We start from the raw sequence: 18,035 nt of genomic DNA, 5'->3' as shown, positions 1-18,035 counted from the left end.
GGTGGCGCAGTGGGTAGAGCTGCTGCCTCACGGCGCCAGAGACCCGGGTTCCATCCTGACTACGGGTGCTGTCTGTACGGAGTTTGTATGTTCTCCCCGTGACCTGCGTGGGTTTTCTCTGGGTGCTCCGGTTTCCTCCCACACTCCAAAGACGTGCGGGTTTGTAGGTTAATTGGCTTTGGTAAAAATTGTAAATTGTCCCTCGTGCGTGTAGGATAGTGTCAGTGTACGGGGATCGCTGGTCGGCACGGACTCAGTGGGCCGAAGGGCCTGTTTCCCTGCTATATCTCTAAAATCTAAAGTCTTATCTCAGAAATGTGCAGCTTTATAGGACTCTGGTCAGGCTGTAACTGGAGTATTGCCTGCAGTTCTGGTCACCCCATTACAGGAAGGGTGGGGTGGCTTTGGAGATGGTGTAGAAGATGTTTACGAAGATGCTGCCTGGATTAGAGGGTGTTAACATGTAGGGGAGGTTGGTCAAACCTGAATTGTTTTCTCTGGAGTGTCAGAGGTTGAGGGGAGACTTGATGGAAGTGTATAGAATTATGGGTGGACGTAGATATGGTAGACAGTCAGAACCTTTGTCCCCCAGTGTGGAAATGTCAAAGACTAGAGGGCGAAGTCGGACAAAGTTTAAAGGAGATGTGCGGGGCAAATGTTTTTACACAGAGGTGTAAACCAGTTTACACACACAGGTGCCTGGAAAGGGCTGCCAGGGGTAGTTGGGGAGACTGATCTGATAGTGGTGTTTGGGAGGTTGTCAGACACACACATGGACCATGTGCAGGCAGGGGAGGTTGGTTTAGGAAGGAACTGCAGTTGTTGCTTTAGACTGAAGATAGACACAAAATGCTGGAGTAACTCAGCGGGACAGGCAGCATCTGCGGTGAGGTCTAAAGAAGGGTCTCGACCTGAAACATCACCCATTCCTTCTCTCCACAGATGCTGCCTGTCCCGCTGAGTTACTCCAGCATTCTGTGTCTATCTTCTCTATAGAAACAATAGACAATAGGTGCAGGAGTAGAGGCCATTCGGCCCTTCGAGCCTGCACCGCCATTCAATACGATCATGGCTGATCTCATCCAGCTCAGTATCCTGTACCTATAATATAGTCATTGGGTGGTAAAGATGGGCACAAAATGCTGGAGTAACTCAGCGGGACGGGCAGCATCTGTGGAGGGGAGAAGTTTCGGGGTCGAGGCCCTTCTCCAGACAGTGGGGGGTGTTTAGGGGGGGAGGGAGGGGGAGGGGAGGCACGATGGTGGTGTTTGCGAGGGTGTCAGACAGGGACATGGATATGGATTGTGTGTGTAGACCAGGGGGGGGAATGTTTAGATTGAGGCGGAACCTCTGTGCGCGGCGGCGACGGTTCCGGCCGGAGCGGGTTGGGGGGCGGACAGGAAGTGAAGGCGGAGAGCGGCCGGCCGTTGGTAACGGGAGAAACAACATGGCGGCGGTGAGGGGGAAGCGCGTGTGTGGTGGTGGAGGCGGGCGGGGGGGGGGCGGGACAGAGCAGCTCATCTGGGGCAGTGTGTGTGGGGGTCGTTGATGCAGACACACCGGCGCTGGGACTCGGCTCCTCTCTTCCCCCTCTCTCTCTCTCTCTCTCTTCCCCCCATCTCTCTCTCTCTACCCCCCTCTCTCTCTCTCTTTCTCTTCCCCCTCTATCTCCCTCTCTCTTCTCCCCTCTCTCTTCCCCTCTCTCTCTTCCCCCTCTCTCTTTCTCTCTCCCCCCTCTCTCTCTCTCCCCCCCCCCCCCTCTCTCTCTCTCTCTCCCCCCTCTCTCCCTCCCCCCCCCCCCCCTCTCTCTCTCTCTCTCTCTCTCTCTCTCTCTCTCCCCCCTTTCTCTCTCCCCCCCCCCCCCCACACAATGGCCCATATAATTTATTTCTGTGGCTATATTACAAATGCCGCGTAAGTTGATATAAACCGTGACCTATGTTGATCTGATTTTGTTTTCCTTTCCAGACTCCGGCCACTAAGGTCCCCGAGGTGAGGGACGTCACCAGGATAGAGAGAATCGGTAAGTTTAATCCCTCCGTTGGCAACAACAGTGCCGGACAAACAGCCTCACAGTGAATGACGGCGGGTTATTCACCATCACCCACCTGACACCCTCATTGTCCACGGACTGAAACTCTGCTGGAGTTAGACTAGTTTAGTGTTAGTTTAGTTTAGAGATACAGCGCGGAAACAGGCCCTTCGGCCCACCGAGTCCACGCTGACCAGCGATCCCTGCACACTAACACTATCCTACACCCACTAGGAACAATCTTTACATTTATACAGAAGCCAATTAACCTACAAACCTGCACGTCTTTGGAGTGTGGGTGGAAACAGGGGCACCCGGAGAAAACCCACGCAGGTCACGGGGAGAACGTACAAACTCCATACAGACAGCACCCATAGTCAGGATGCAACCCGAGTCTCTGGCGCTGTGAGGCAGCAACTCTACCCGCTGCGCCACTGTACCCCTGCAAGTGTTCATTAATTATATTGCCCCAGCAAAGATCAGTGTAGAGCTGGGACAAAATCTCACAGTGTTTCGTTCAATGTGTGATCATTGTGTGATCTCTTTCCCCGCTGAGGCTCTGGGGGAACTGATGCTTCATCCATCTTAAAGTCTTGATGTTAACTCCTGAGTTTATATTGGTAGTTCACCTTCTGTAAAGCTACATTTCTGAATGTTAGGATTAGTGTTGAGATTGAGTGAACGTGCCGGTTTGAACTATCCGCTGCCTGTGTGCTTCCCACAGGTGCCCACTCGCATATCCGTGGCCTGGGTCTCGACGATGCCTTGGAACCACGACAGGTACAGACCCACGCAGCGCGGAGGCGTTGACTCTGTTGTCAGGTTAGAACAGTTGGGAGGCAATAGGACATGAACATCGAGAACCAGGAACCTTCAGCAAGAAACAAAATGCTGGAGGAACTCAGCGGGTCAGGCAGCATCTCTGGAGAGAAGGAGTGGGGGACGTTTCGGGTCCAGACCCTTCTTCAGACTGACCTGGGTTACTCCAGCATTTTGTGTCTATCTTTGATTTAAACCAGCATCTGCAGTTCCTTCCTACTGGAGGAACTCAGCGGGTCAGGCAGCATCTGTGGAGGGAATGGACAAACGACGTTTCGGTTCAGGACCTTTCCTCCAATTGCACTTTGACCAATTGATTTGTTTCCATTCATTTCTTCACATCAGAGTAAGGCTGGGATTTGCCCGTGGCCATTTACTCAGTGAATTGTCCACTAAAGACCCAATGATGAAGCACTACCAGAGTTGAGCTGCAGTAGTTTGAGGGCGACCAATAACAGTGAACACTGGTGGTTCCGGTCCAGCAGATTCTCTGGACAATTGGATGCTATCCCACCCTATTGCTGCCCCTTCATTTGTTGTTTTAGACCTTGCACGGTAATGGGTCACCTCTTGTAAAACCCAGCCACACACGCCTAACACACACAGGTCCACGAGGAAAAACCTCTTCACCCAGAGAGTTGTGAATCTGCAATTCTCTGCCACAGAAGGCAGTGGAGGCCAATTCACTGGATGTATTCAAGAGAGACTTAGATTTAGCTCTCAGGGCTAACGGAATCAAGGGATATGGGGAAAAGCAGGAACGGGGTACTGATTGTGGATGATCAGCCATAATCATATTGAATGGCGGTGCTGGCTCGAATGGCCTCATCCTGCGCCTATTGTCTATGTTTCTATGTTTCTGCTGCAGGTGTCGCAGGGCCTGGTGGGGCAGCTGAGTGCCAGGCGAGCGGCCGGTGTCATCCTGGAGATGATCAAGGAGGGGAAGATCGCTGGGAGAGCTGTGCTGATCGCGGGCCAGCCCGGTACTGGCAAAACTGCCATCGCCATGGGTATGTATCGCCCTGTCCTGCCTCGCGTGTGTGTGTGTGTAACTGGTCATTGCTCTGTGTGTGTGTGTGTAATTACCCCGTGTGTAACTGCTTGTTCTGGTGCAGGGATGGCTCAGGCCCTCGGACAGGACACTCCGTTCACAGCGATCGCCGGCAGTGAGATCTTCTCTCTGGAAATGAGCAAAACAGAAGCACTGACGCAGGCATTCCGTCGGTCCATCGGAGTGCGCATCAAGTATGTGGTTCCCTAGAACCGGCCCCTCAGCCCCCGCCAGCCGAAGCGCTATCTTAACCTTTGCGCTAAATTAAGATTTGTTATTTTCTCTCCCCTGAAACAGAGAGGAAACGGAAATCATCGAAGGTGAGGTGGTGGAGATTCAAATCGATCGTCCAGCAACGGGCACAGTAAGTGTCGACAGACCGCCCCCCCCCCCAAACGTCACCCACTCCTGCCCACAGACCCCCCGCCCCCCCAAACGTCACCCACAGACCCAACCCCAAACGTCACCCACTCCTGCCTTCTCCCCACAGATGCTGCCTGTCTCGCTGAGTTACTCCAGCACTGTGTGTCTGTCTACACATGGACAGTAGTCTGCCTGCTGGGAATCTCAGCCCTCATCTGTTATTCATCTTGCAGGGTGCAAAGGTTGGAAAACTGACGCTGAAAACAACAGAGATGGAGACCATTTATGACCTGGGGACAAAAATGATCGAGTGCTTAACGAAAGAGAAGGTGCAGGCTGGGTGAGTGGCGAGAGTGGTGAGTGACCCACACTGGGTGTACACCTGGGTGGGAGAGTACACCTCTCCCATTTGCCCACATTGGATAAGGTCATAAGGGATAGGAGCAGAATTAGACCAATCGGCCCATCAAGTCTACCCCGCCATTCAATCATGGCTGATCTATCTCTCCCTCCTAACCCCATTCTCCTGACCTCTCCCCATAACCCCTGACACCCGCACTGATCAAGAATCTATCCATCTCTGCCTTAAAAATATCTACTGACTTGGCCTCCACAGCCGTCTGTGGCAAATAATTCCACAGATTCACCACCCTCTGGCTAAAGAAACTCATCATCATCACCTTCCTAAAGGAGCGTCTAATTCTGAGGCTGTGACCTCTGGCCCTAGACTCTCCCACTAGTGGAAACATCCTCTCCACATCCACTCGATCCAGGACTTTCACTATTCTGTAAGTTGCATATCTGTCTAGTTTATTGGATGAGTGTCTGAAAGTTTCTTAAACGTACTCATTGCATCAGCATCCACTACTTCCTCTGACAGTGCGTTCACTCTGATATCACTCGGTGGGTGAGAAACATGCTCCTCAAACCCCCTTCAACCACCACCCTCTGGCCTCCTCCTGCACCTATTGTCTATGTTTGCTGCATTATTGTTTTTCTTCATCATTAATTGCTCCTTCCAGTAGTCAGGGTAACCGTGAGGATGTGCGCATTGATTGTTCAGCCAGTGACGCCATGGGATGTGAGTAGATAGTGTGAGTGGGCAGAGGCTGGCAAATGGAGTGAGAGGTCCTTGGGCAGGTGAGGGTTTATCTGGAGACTGGCAGCGAGCGAGTGAGTGAGTGAAGGCCTGTGTGTGGCTTTTATTGCAGAGACGTGATCACCATTGATAAAGCGACCGGGAAGATCAGCAAACTGGGGCGTTCGTTCACGCGAGCTCGGGACTACGATGCCATGGGAGCCCAGGTATGGAGTCCGCGTACACGGTGATGTCCAACACTAGTAAACTGACCGCAGTGAGGAGTACGTCCATGCTGGAGCAGTGCAGGAACACGCCTCACCCTCGCAGTGTCTGTGCCTGCTCCATTGCTGGGCATCTAGTCGGGCGGCACGGTGGCGCAGCGGGTAGAGCTGCTGCCTCACAGCACCAGAGACCCGGGTTCCATCCTGACTACGGGAGTTTGTGCGTTCTCCCCGTGACCTGCGTGAGTTTTCTCCGGGTGCTCCGGTTTCCTCCCACACTCCAAAGACGTGCAGGTTTGTAGGTGAATTGGCTTTGGAATAAATGTCAATTGTCCCTAGTGTGTAGGATAGTGTTGGTATCCTGGCATCGCTGGTCAGCGTGGACTCGGTGGGCCAAAAGGCCTGTTTCCACGCTGTATCTCTAAATTAAACTACACTAAGCTGGGTGGCTGATGAGTAGAGCCAGGATGTTTAGGCACTAAAAAACTGAAATAGGCAGGCCAAAAAAGGCATCATAAAATTACAAAAAGGGCACAATATAGGCAGTTATTGACCAAAAAAGCATAAAAAGGCCACCAAAATAAGGTTAAAATAATAATATAAAGGTATACTACATTAAATGACCAAAGTTGCCTGGTTCCACATAATTACTATCATTTTTTTCAAATTATCTGGTGTAAAACGATGCCGTCTGTCAGACAGAATATGCTTCAGTTGTGAAAAACTTTTTTCTACCTCAGCTGAGGTCACTGGTGCATACCCGAAACAAGCTACAGACTCTATATTCATGTCGATATCTTGTGCATCACAACTACCTTTGAGAACTTTAGTTATGTTTTGTATTTCTTCAAGATCTTTGTTCGCTAAAATCACCCTCTCACATTTTCCTTGTATGTCTTTACCGACATCGCCAGGAACTTCACGAATATCGTCAGTTACTTTGGTGAAAACCTACAGGTTATTCACTAATGTTTCGCCACGTTTCTCAAGGGAAGTGGTAGCTTGCGGGAAGTTTGCAAAATTGGAAGCAATAAATAGATTTTGGAGAAGACCGATGGTGGCGACCCTGGTTTCACCCCGATGATGGAAATGTTCTTGTAATTTATACTATGTTAGTACGTTAATAATAACACTAATATTAATGTGTTGACATAGAAAATGTCATTGTAATCACGGTACAACTAAAGAAAATAGCATGACCTTTTAGCAAAACGGGCAAACAAAGGCTATTTAGGCACTCGATCATGAAAAAGGCATTATCTTGGTGAAATCATCAGAAAAGGCACATGGCATTTATGGCAAAATCCTGGCTCTACTGATGAGGCAGTGAACAGAGTTGGTATTGAGGGCATGGGACGTGTGCAGGGAGGTCGGCCTGAACAGCAGGGCCCGCTGTGATGTTGGATCATGAAGCAGCTTCAAGGTCCACCCTCGGCTTCTCCCTGTGGTGTGAGTGTGATCCGAGACCCTCCTGTAGGTGGGGGGGGGGGGGGGTTGTGAGGGGGGGACAAGGGGACGTGAGGACCCAGCGATGTTTCTTGTTGCAGACTAAGTTTGTGCAATGCCCAGACGGGGAGCTACAGAAGCGCAAGGAGGTGGTGCACACGGTGTCACTGCACGAGATCGACGTCATCAACAGCCGCACACAGGGTTTCCTCGCCCTGTTCTCAGGTGTGGTCTGGCACCGTGCACCCCCACCCCTCGACTCCCCCCCCCCTCCCCCTCGACTCCCCCTCCCCACAATGACCGCCACGCACCCCCATCCCTCGACCCCCCCCCTCCCCTCCTCACCCCCTCCCCTCCTCACCCCCCTCCCTCTGCACCCCCTCCCCTCTGCACCCCCCCCTCGACTCCCCCTCCCCACAATGACTGCCACGCACCCCCTCCCCCTCGACTCCCCCCTCCCCACAATGACCGCCACGCACCCCCTCCCCCTCGACTCCCCCCTCCCCACAATGACCGCCACGCACACCCCTCCCCCTCGACTCCCCCTCCCCTCCCCCTCGACTCCCCCCTCCCCTCCCCACCCCCTCCCCCTCGACTCCCCCCTCCCCTCCCCACCCCCTCCCCCTCGACTCCCCCTCCCCACAATGACCGCCACGCACCCCCTCCCCCTCGACTCCCCCCTCCCCACAATGACCGCCACGCACCCCCTCCCCCTCGACTCCCCCCTCCCCTCCCCACCCCCTCCCCCTCGACTCCCCCCTCCCCTCCCCACCCCCTCCCCCTCGACTCCCCCCTCCCCTCCCCACCCCCTCCCCCTCGACTCCCCCCTCCCCTCCCCACCCCCTCCCCCTCGACTCCCCCTCCCCACAATGACCGCCACGCACCCCCTCCCCCTCGACTCCCCCCTCCCCTCTGTGGGGCGGGCGGGGTGTTTCTGCCTCTGTGGCCGTGAACTCCAGCCACTCGCCTCCCTCCATGTGTAACTCGCCCACCACATCTTCAACCCTCGCCCCTCTCACCTCACGCCGGGCCCTCTACTATTGGATGAGTTGTGATCATTAAACACTCGCCTCTTGCTGCAGGAGACACCGGGGAAATCAAGTCTGAAGTACGAGAGCAGATCAACGCCAAGGTTGCCGAGTGGAGGGAGGAGGGAAAAGCAGAAATCATCCCTGGGGTGAGTGGACAGACCCACCGCCCAAATCTTCCCCCCCCCCCCCCCCCACACAGCTCCCGGTACAGACCCCCCCCCACTCTCCCCATTCCGCCTCTCGTCCCCCCCGCCCTCCACGATGTTCACCCCACAGCAGCAGTGACCGGGGCTGTCTCTCCCCGGGGTGGTTTGTGTTGGGGCTGAGGCGGTGTGCGTGCGTGCTGTTTATTCGCTGGCGCTGGGCTCCACAGGTTCTGTTCATCGATGAGGTTCACATGCTGGACATCGAGTGCTTCTCCTTCCTCAACCGCGGGCTGGAGAGTGACATGGCTCCCGTTCTCATCATAGCCACCAACAGAGGCATCACCAGGTAGGGCAGCCACCCACCCACCATTTTAATTTTCATTACACTATTCTATTGAGTGAACACATCCACTGACACCTGTTGCTTTTCAGGATCCGTGGGACAAATTACAAAAGCCCTCATGGGATTCCCATCGACCTACTGGATCGCCTGGTGATCATCTCCACCTCTCCCTACAACGAGAAGGAAACCAAACAGATCCTGAAAATCAGGTGATCAGCTGGAGTGTTGATGTCCGGACAGCTTTGTGTGTTTAGTTTAGAGATACAGCATGAAAACAGGCCCTTCACCCACCGAGTCTGCACTGACCAGCGATCCCCGTACACTAACACTATCCTACACACACCAGGGACAATTATTACATTTATACCAAACCAATTAACCTACAAACCTGTACGTCTTTGGAATGTGGGAGGAAACTGAAGATCTCAGAGATCTGCAGGTCACGGGGAGAACGTGCAAACTCCGTACGGACAGCACCCGTAGTCAGGATTGAACCCTGACCACCTGGGTCTCTGGCGCTGTGAGGCAGCAGCTCTACCCGCTGCTCCACCGTGCGGAGTTTCAGCAGAGGTTGTGACCACGGGCCCCAGTCCAGTTGCTCATTTATCCCACGTTCCACAGTCATGGTAACCTGCTCAACCCCGCTGGCACTGGGCCCACTCCCACGGTGAAGAGGAAGGCCGGGGTGGGGAGAAATAATCACCAGCTAGTAATCTGATGCAAACGTGTCTCACAATGAAAAAACACAGAGTGCTGGAGTAACTCAGCGGGTCAGGCAGCATCTGTGGAGAACATGAATAGGTGACGTTTCTGGTCAATACCCTTGCTCTCTCCAGAGATGCTGCCTGTCCTGCTGAGTTACTCCAGCACTTTGTGTCTGTCTTCAGTGTAAACCAGCACCTGCAGTTCCTTCCCACACACTACTTGGGTCCACTGGCATTGTCCGTAAAGCCAACAGTTTTAAACCTGGGTTTTAGGATGGACGGTGATTTTAAACTAGATAAACAAATAGGCGCGGTGGTTAAGTCCAGCTTCTTTCACCTAAGGCAGCTGGCAAAGGTGAAGCCCATCCTCGAGCGGCAGCATTTTGAAACAGTAATCCATGCCTTTATTACATCTAGGCTGGATTACTGTAACGCACTCTACTCTGGAGTCGCACGAGCTTCATTGGCTCGTCTCCAGCTGGTTCAAAATGCTGCCGCTCGCCTTTTGACTGGAACTCGAAAGAGGGAGCACATTACGCCAATTTTGGCCTCCCTTCACTGGCTCCCAGTGCACTTTCGAGTTCATTTTAAAATTATTTTATTTGTTTTCAAATCGTTGAATGGGCTCGCCCCGCCTTACCTCTCTGAGCTGCTCCACCTATATGCTCCTGCCCGGTGCCTCAGGTCAGCTGATCAGCTGCTCCTTGAGGTACCAAGGTCTAAGCGGAAGCTCAGAGGGGATAGAGCCTTTTCTGTTGCTGCTCCGGCACTCTGGAACACCTTGCCGTTGCACATCAGACAGGCCCCCTCACTGTCCATCTTCAAATCCTCCCTAAAAACACATTTTTATTCTCTGGCTTTCGACACTGGCTGAGGCATTGCTCCTGTTAGTGCTTTTAATGTCTTTTAATTGTTACTGTTTTTAGTCCTTCGTTTTACGGTTTTTAATGGTTTGTAATAACTTTTTGTCCATGAGTTCTCATGTACAGCACTTTGTGGCAACTGCGGTTGTTTAAAGTGCTTTATAAATAAAGTTATTATTATTATATTACTGATGTTCCTCTGACAAAAACCAGCCCCTCACTGGGGAAAGCTAGGGAATCAATTAGAATAAAGACTGACGATAAACCCATGGGCTAACACAACAGTTCATGATCATCAGTGATAGGAGCAGAATTAGGCCATTTGGCCCATCAATCATGGCTGATCTATCTCCCTCCCTCCTTTGGTTTTGGTTTGTGTTTGAGCAAGTGATTCTAGACGGCCACTTTCATGTTTCTGGGTTGGTGTGTGATGTTTGCTTTAACCAATGTTCTGTGCGTGTCGATGAGCAGGTGTGAGGAGGAGGATGTGGAGATGAGTGAAGAGGCCTACACCGTGCTCACCAGAATCGGCCTGGACTCCTCGCTCCGCTACTCCATCCAGCTCATCAGCCCCGCCAGCCTGGTGTGCAAGAAGCGTAAGGTGGGCCGTGTGTCCATTACACCTCCCCCCTCCCCCCTCGCCCCCTCGCCCCCTCACCCTCCTCCCCCTCCCTTCAGCCAAACGAGCTTAGGAAGTCCGGCATGTCCCCACCGACTTCTACAGATGGGCCATAGAGAGCATTTTATCCTGAGCCTGTGTGTGTTTCAGGGCACGGAGGTGCAGATGGAAGACATCAAACGTGTGTACTCGCTGTTCCTGGACATGGCGCGCTCCACGGACTGCATGAACAAATACCAGGACTCCTTCATGTTCAATGAGATCAGTGAGTGGTCACAGCAGCAGCAGCAGCAGCAGCAGCAGCAGCCCGGTCATTGGCCCTGATAGTGTACTCAGCCTTTGTACTTTCATCTCTGTGAGTGTGTGTGTGAGTGTGTGTATATGTGTGGGTGGGTGTGTGGGTGTGAGTGTGGGTGGGTGTGTGTATATGTGTGGGTGGGTGTGTCTGCAAGTGAGTGTGTGTGTGGTGTGTGTGAGTGTGTGTATATGTGTGCGCACGTGTGTGTGTGTGTGTGGTGTGTGTGAGTGTTCACACGCGTCAGTGTGCTCCACTGAAGTGTAAATTTTATTCAACAACAAGGAAACACATTTTCAAGTTCCCGTTTATTTTTAAATGTCCATATTTGTGGCGATCTCCTGTGTTGAGGATGGTGGTTAATAAACCACAGCTAAACACACTGTAATCTCAGCCCACTCACCCAATACACGGGCAGCTGGCATGCCCTGCTGTGGGGCTTTGTGTGTGTGTGTGTGTGAGGGTGTGTGTGGAGGGGAAGCACTGTATGACACGTGTTTGCGCTGGGACTTGGGGTGGGGGTGGGGAGTTTCGTTGCCGTGTGTTGCCGGGACCACCCTCTCCAGCCCGCATTCACCGCAGTTTCTGTTGATTTGCAGAAGGCGAGGCGATGGAGACCAACTGATGAAGACCCTCTGTCCCGGGGAATCTCCGCTCCGTCTCCACCCACCGGCTGCTCAGCTCAGTGATGACAGGTCTTGCTGTTGTTTATGGTTTTTACAGCGTTTTGTGTAATAAATTCTCAATGTCGTGACCACTAGTGATTACCCCTCACTTGTTGTACTCCACACCCCCACACACCCCCCCACCCCCCCCCACACCCACCCACCCCCACACACACACCCCCACACCCCCCCACACCCACACACACCCACACCCCCACACACCCACACACACACACCCCCACACACACCCCCCCACCCCACACACCCACACACACCCACACCCCCACACCCACCCCCACCCACCCACACACCCCCACACCCACACACCCCCACCCCCACACACACACCCACACACCCCCACCCCACACACACCCACACCCCCCCCCCCCCACCCCCCCACACACACACCCACACCCCCACACACACACACCCCCACACCCACCCACACACACACACCCTCACACACACACACACACCCACACACACACACCCAGCCATAAAACAGCAGCGGCCAGTTGTGGACACCAGGACAATGTCAGCTCTACAAAACATGTTGTTTATTAAACTCACACCGGCATCAGGGGAGCATCACAGAGAGAGCTCTGGACAGGGGGGTGCAGGAGGGGGGTGAGGTGAGGGGACGGGGTGAGAGGGGCTGCACAGGGCAGGGTAGAGGAGTGAGGGTGGAGGGGGTTTGGGGTGAGGGTGGGGTCTGGGGTGAGGGGACTGGGCGTAGCAGGGAGGAGGTCAGGGCTAGAGAGGGGAGGAGTGTGGCACTGGAGGGGGTGAGAGTGAGTGGGGGGGTGAGGGGGTCAGTGGGGGGGTGAGGGGGACAGTGGAGTTGTGGGGGGGGCAGTGGACGCGGCCAGTGTGTGGAGAGATCCACCCGTGCAGCTTTAGAGCAGCAGCCTGCGTGAGCTGCAGAAGTCGGGCATGATGCTCTGCCTGCTGCAGTCGGTGTTGTGCATCTTACACAGGTTGCACCCACAGCTGAGAGCCACAGGGTAGGTGTAGGTGGGCTCCACCCGGACACCGCAGCCCGGCAGTCGAATACTCTCGTAGCGAAGTGCCTTGTACGTGCACACATGCTGGTACACGGACAGCAACGGGCTCTTGTACACCGACTCCTGCACACACAACAAGCAGACCGTCACTTACACATCTATCATCACCAGGGGGCCAGAATAACACACGCAGTCTTGTTTTTAAGGGAGAGTTAGATTTAGCTCTTGGGGAAACGGAATCAAGGGATATGGGGAGAAAGCAGGAACGGGGTACTGATGTTGGATGATCAGCCATGATCATATTGAATGGCGGTGCTGGCTGGAAGGGCCGAATGGCCTACTCCTGCACCTATGGTCTATGGTTCTTACTGTAATAATCAGTCAGGGTATTGAGTACAGACACTGGACACAAGGTGATAAACATCGCGTGGGATCCAAGAAGAGATAGCTGAATGGATGGAAAACTAGTGGTGTTCGGTGCTGGGCCCATTACTGCTCGTCATCTACATCAATGATTTGGATGAGAACATACAGGGCAAGATTAGCAAGTTTGTTGATAATACAAAAGTTAGTGGCTTTGCAGATAGCGAAGATGGTTGTGAAAGATTGCAGCAGGATCTGGATCGATTGGCCAGGTAGGCGGAGGAATGGTTGATGGAATTTAATACAGAGAAGTGTGAGGTGTTGCATTTTGGGACGTCGAACAAGGGCAGGACCTACACAGTGAATGGTTGGCCTCTGGGGAGTGTTGTCGAGCAGAGAGATCTAGGAGTACAGGGGGACAGGCAACTCAGCAGGACAGGCAACATCTCTGGAGAGAAGGAATGGGTGACGTTTCGGGTCGAGACCCTTCTTCAGACTCCGATCTAGGAGTGCAGGTTCATGGTTCCTTGAAGGTGGAGTTTCATTTAGACAGGGTGGTTTAAACGGTTTTTGGCACATTGGCCTTTAACAGCCAGAGATTGAGCATAGAAGTCGGGAGGTCAAGTTACAGTTATATAAGATGTTGATGAGGCCGCATTTAGAGTATTGTGTTCAGTTCATGTTGTAGGAGAGATGTCAGCAGGAGAGAGGGTACAAGGATGTTGCCAGGGGCTAGAGGGTGTGAGCTTCTCTCTCTGAGGCATCGAGGACCAGAGGACATAGGTTTAAGGTGAAGCAGAAAACATTTAATAGGAATAGGTTTAAGCTAAAGGTGGAAAGAGGATGGTAGGAAATAGAACGAGCTGCCAGAGGAGGTAGTTGAGGCAGGTACTATAGCATTTCACTGGCATGTGTACCGAGGTACAGTGAAAAGCTTTTGATGCATACTAACCATTCAATAGACCATTTAAGGAACTAATGTTCTACAATCCTGCACTCTGTGACAAAAACATCAGACACAGGAGCAGAATTAGGCCATTCGGCCCATCAAGTCGACTCTGCCATTCAATCATTAACCCCATTACTCTCCCTCCTTAACCCCATTCTCCTGCCTTCTCCCCATAACCTCTGTACTAATCTAGAATCTATCTATCACTGCCTTAAATATATCCACTGTCTTGGCCTCCACACCTTCCTGTGGCAAATAATTCTACAGATTCACCGCCCTCGGATGGTCAGCATGAAGAAGTTGGGCCGAAGGGTCTAATTCTGCTCCTATGACTGATGAACGTGGTGAAGATAGATGGATATGGGCCAAACGCAGGCAGGTGGGTCTGGTGTAGATGGGGCACCCTGGTTGGTATGGGCAAGTTGGGCCGAAGGGCCTGTTCCCATGCCGTGGTGTCTGGCGCTGCTGGAAGGCGGTGGGTACCTTGGTGGGGCAGTAGCCACTGCAGACGGTGGTGGTCAGGCTGACACAGAAGGGGCAACCGTCCTTCTCGGCAGAGATGGTGGCGTTGGTCAGCCGGCACAGGTGGTGGGTCTGGGCAAGGTTGGTCAGTACCAACAACAGCAGCAATGTGGGCCCCATCCTGTAAAACACAGCTGTTATTCCCCACAAATACACACACACACACACAGTGCTGGAGTAACTCAGTGGGTCAGGCAGCATCTGTGGGGAACATGGATAGGTGACGTTTCACAGAGTGCTGGAGTAACTCAGCGGGTCAGGCAGCATCTGTGGAGAACGTGGATAGGTGACGTTTCACAGAGTGCTGGAGTAACTCAGCGGGTCAGGCAGCATCTGTGGAGAACATGGATAGGTGACGTTTCACAGAGTGCTGGAGTAACTCAGTGGGTCAGGCAGCATCTGTGCAGAACATGGATAGGTGACGTTTCACAGAGTGCTGGAGTAACTCAGCGGGTCAGGCAGCATCTGTGGAGAACATGGATAGGTGACGTTTTGGGTCGAGGCCCTCCTTCAGACTGAGATTCAGGGGAGAGGGGAACAAGAGATGTAGATGGTGATGGAGAGAGATGTGGAACAAATGAATTAAAGATTGTCACGAGGAACGGAGGAACGGAGATGCAACTGTCCAATGCATGGACATCGTTCCCAATTGTCAGGACAGCAGCAATGCATGGGATTCGATGCAATCTCACTGCAATATTGCCTCTGTTCTCTCCTGCAACTGTCCATGTTCTCCACAGATGCTGCCTGACCCGCTGAGTTACTCCAGCACTCTGTATGTTTTGACTGTTTGCTTTTGAAACTTTTCACTTTTGCCGGAAGAAAGGGCATAGAAGCCAAGGTGAACCCCACTAGTCTGTCAGCCCGACCCCCCCCCCCCCCCCCCCCGGATCACAGAACAAGCAGACAGACTTGCCGTTACCTGCTTGCCGCCTCTCTCCCTCTCCCTGTAGCTCTGTCGCTGGCTGGTGCAGGAGGAAGATGCTGAGGTTTAGCTGCACAGCATCTTTTATGTGCTCTGTGACACCGACCTTAGTGATCAGACACACGATGACCATCGCCAGGGATTACACACAAGGTTGTTGGCCTTGTGCACCTGGTACCTGCTCCATCACCGGGCACCGTGACCCACAGTGAGATGTGAATCTGAGCAACAACACACACAGATGCATCACTAAACAGTGGAGGAAGCACCTGGTTTAGACACACAATGCTGGAGTAACTCAGCGGGTGAGGCAGCATCTCTGGAGAGGAGGAATGGGTGACGTTTCGGGTAGAGTCTGAAGAAGGGTCTCGACCTGAAACGTCACCCATTCTTTCTCTCCAGAGATGCTGCCTGTCCCGCTGAGTTACTCCGGCATTTTGTATCTATCTTCATCATTAAAGAACATCACTGGCTAGCGTGGAGCCGGCTGTTGGATGTTAGAGGTGGCCAGGGAATGTTTAAGGAGCAGGTTGGTGGGGAAAGGGGTTGGGGATTTGGGGGGAGGGGGTTTACAGAGAACAGGGGGTGTGGGGGGGGGTTTACAGAGCCCAGGGGGTGTGGGGGGGTGGTTTTACAGAGCCCAGGGGGTGTGGGGGGAGGGGGGTTTACAGAGCCCAGGGGGGGGGGGGGGGGGGTTTACAGAGCCCAGGGGGTGTGGGGGGTGGGGGGGGCGAGGTGGGGTGTAGACCATTCAGTCCCAGTGGTGGGGGCTGTGTTCAGTGTGTCAGCTTAATGACTGGATGTTGAGTTTTGTGTGCGCGATTCAGTTTGTGTTCTGGATAGCAAACTGGCTCCATGGAAGGAAGCAGAGGGTGATGGTGGAAGGTTGCTTCTCGAACTGGAGGCCTGTGACTAGTGGTGTGCCTCAGGGTTCAGTGCTGGGCCCGTTATTGTTTGTCATCTACATCAATGATTTGGATGAGAACATACAGGGCAAGATTAGCAGATGACACAAAAGTGTGTGGTTTTGTAGACAGTGAAGATGGTAGATAAGGTGGTCATAAAGGTGGCCTTCATCAGTTAGAGTATTGAGTATACAAGTTGGGAGGTCATGTTGCAGTTGTACAAGATGTTGGTGAGACCGCATTTAGAATATTGTGTTCTGTTCTGGGCACCGTGTTATAGGAAAGATGTTGTCAAGCTGGAAAGGGTTCAGAGAAGATTTACGAGGATGTTGCCAGGACAAGGGGGTGTGAGCTATAGGGAGAGGTTGAGTAGGCTGGGTCTTTATTCCTTGGAGCGCAGGAGGATGAGGGGTGATCTTATAGAGGTGTATAAAATCATGAGAGGATTAGACGGGTAGATGCACAGAGTCTCTTGCAGAGTAAGGGATCAAAAACCAGAGGACATAGGTTCAAAGGTTTCACGGAGGGTGGTGGGTGTATGGAACGAGCTGCCAGAGGAGGTAGTTGAGGCAGGGACTGTCCCAACGTTTAAGAAGCAGTTAGACAGGTACATGGATAGGACAGATTTAGAGAGATATGGGCCAAGCGCAGGGAAGTGGGACTAGTGTAGATGGGGCATGTTGGTCAGTGGGGGCCAGATTCTGTGCTGTATCAGTCTATGTGTCCATGCTGGTGTGAGATACACTGTGTGTCTGTATGTATTGTGGTGTTTACATGTGTGGTGTTAGTGTTTGTCTGTGTCCGTCATGGTGTGTAAGTTGTGTTGTGTGTAAGTCTCTGTGTTGACTTTGCAAGCACTGGACATGCATGTGGCATCCCTGTATGTACGGTGTGTGTGCTTTATGTGCCCAGGTTGCAAGTATGTTTAGGTACATACGTGTGTGAGCATGAATGGTCTGCGGTGTATTAGAGAGTGTTATAGTGAGGGATGGGAATCAGAGAGTTACCTTGTTGCATGCGTGTTTGCATTTATGTACGTGTGTGTCTATATGCATGCACATGTCTGTGTGTACCTTTAATCATGCATGTATGTGTGTGCAAGCACATGAGCTCACGTGCATGTGTCCATGCGTGTGCATGTATGCACAGCATGTTTGTGCATGCATATGTGTATCCGTGTGTGTGTGTACATGTGAGCAGAGGCATGGTGGGTGGAGTTGCTGCTTCTGTGACCATGTGCCGGCTTCAGGCAGCTTGTGGACTCTGTCACTAACCCTAGTTAAACCGTCCATCAGATGCTGTTTCTGGCAGCTTTGTCCATGTGAGCTGCTGGTTCCCAGTTAATGGATATGTTATGGGCGTTTACAAAACCAGTGGTTCCTTCAGTAACAGCCTTGGGCAGTTTTATAATAACTCTGATCTCAGCAGCAGACCAGGTGTTGGCCAGAGGATTGGGAATATTTTGGAAACCAGCAGAGATGATGCATAAAAAAGCAGAGAGGGATAATGATGAGAGTTAACAAATGAGAGATCCTAAAAAACAAGAAACTGCAGTCTAAAGAAGTGTTTCGGCCCGAAACGTTGTCTATTTCCTTCGCTCCATAGATGCTGCCTCAACCGCTGAGTTTCTCCAGCATTTTTGTCTACCTTCGATTTTCCAGCATCTGCAGTTCCTTCTAAAAAAAAAT

The 18,035-nt window shown here is 52.5% G+C and overlaps 2 protein-coding genes across 2 annotated transcripts; one reads left to right on the top strand and one right to left on the bottom strand.

Annotated features, from left to right (window-relative positions):
• The first annotated feature begins 1,393 nt into the window (after nucleotides 1-1,393).
• On the top strand, nucleotides 1,394-11,774 carry ruvbl2 (RuvB like AAA ATPase 2). Its single transcript, XM_033013155.1, has 15 exons — nucleotides 1,394-1,456; nucleotides 1,969-2,023; nucleotides 2,757-2,812; nucleotides 3,720-3,861; nucleotides 3,967-4,096; nucleotides 4,200-4,266; nucleotides 4,499-4,605; nucleotides 5,477-5,570; nucleotides 7,115-7,238; nucleotides 8,096-8,190; nucleotides 8,418-8,536; nucleotides 8,623-8,742; nucleotides 10,572-10,701; nucleotides 10,870-10,984; nucleotides 11,614-11,774. The coding sequence occupies exons 1-15, from the start codon at nucleotides 1,448-1,450 to the stop codon at nucleotides 11,637-11,639; spliced, it is 1,389 nt and encodes a 462-aa protein (XP_032869046.1). The 5' UTR covers nucleotides 1,394-1,447; the 3' UTR covers nucleotides 11,640-11,774.
• Nucleotides 11,775-12,575: 801 nt separating this feature from the next.
• LOC116966755 (gonadotropin subunit beta-like) lies at nucleotides 12,576-14,690 on the bottom strand. The gene is made up of 2 exons (XM_033013074.1): nucleotides 14,479-14,690; nucleotides 12,576-12,806 (listed from the first exon to the last, which is right to left on the bottom strand). The coding sequence occupies exons 1-2, from the start codon at nucleotides 14,635-14,637 to the stop codon at nucleotides 12,576-12,578; spliced, it is 390 nt and encodes a 129-aa protein (XP_032868965.1). The 5' UTR covers nucleotides 14,638-14,690.
• Nucleotides 14,691-18,035: the final 3,345 nt, after the last annotated feature.

Source organism: Amblyraja radiata, chromosome 38, assembly GCF_010909765.2.
Source record: "Amblyraja radiata isolate CabotCenter1 chromosome 38, sAmbRad1.1.pri, whole genome shotgun sequence".
Classification (NCBI taxonomy): domain Eukaryota; kingdom Metazoa; phylum Chordata; class Chondrichthyes; order Rajiformes; family Rajidae; genus Amblyraja; species Amblyraja radiata.
This window is presented reverse-complemented; position numbering and strand designations above follow the sequence as displayed.

Bases quoted from the DNA above. Each gene is read 5' to 3' on its own strand.
- LOC116966755 (XM_033013074.1), bottom strand. From the start codon at position 14,637: ATGGGGCCCACATTGCTGCTGTTGTTGGTACTGACCAACCTTGCCCAG. The intron at 12,807-14,478 runs GTACCCACCGCC...TTGTGTGTGCAG, and splicing joins GTGGCTACTGCCCCACCAAG to GAGTCGGTGTACAAGAGCCC.
- ruvbl2 (XM_033013155.1), top strand. The intron at 3,862-3,966 runs GTATGTATCGCC...GTTCTGGTGCAG, and splicing joins CAAAACTGCCATCGCCATGG to GGATGGCTCAGGCCCTCGGA. The intron at 10,985-11,613 runs GTGAGTGGTCAC...GTTGATTTGCAG, and splicing joins CTTCATGTTCAATGAGATCA to AAGGCGAGGCGATGGAGACC.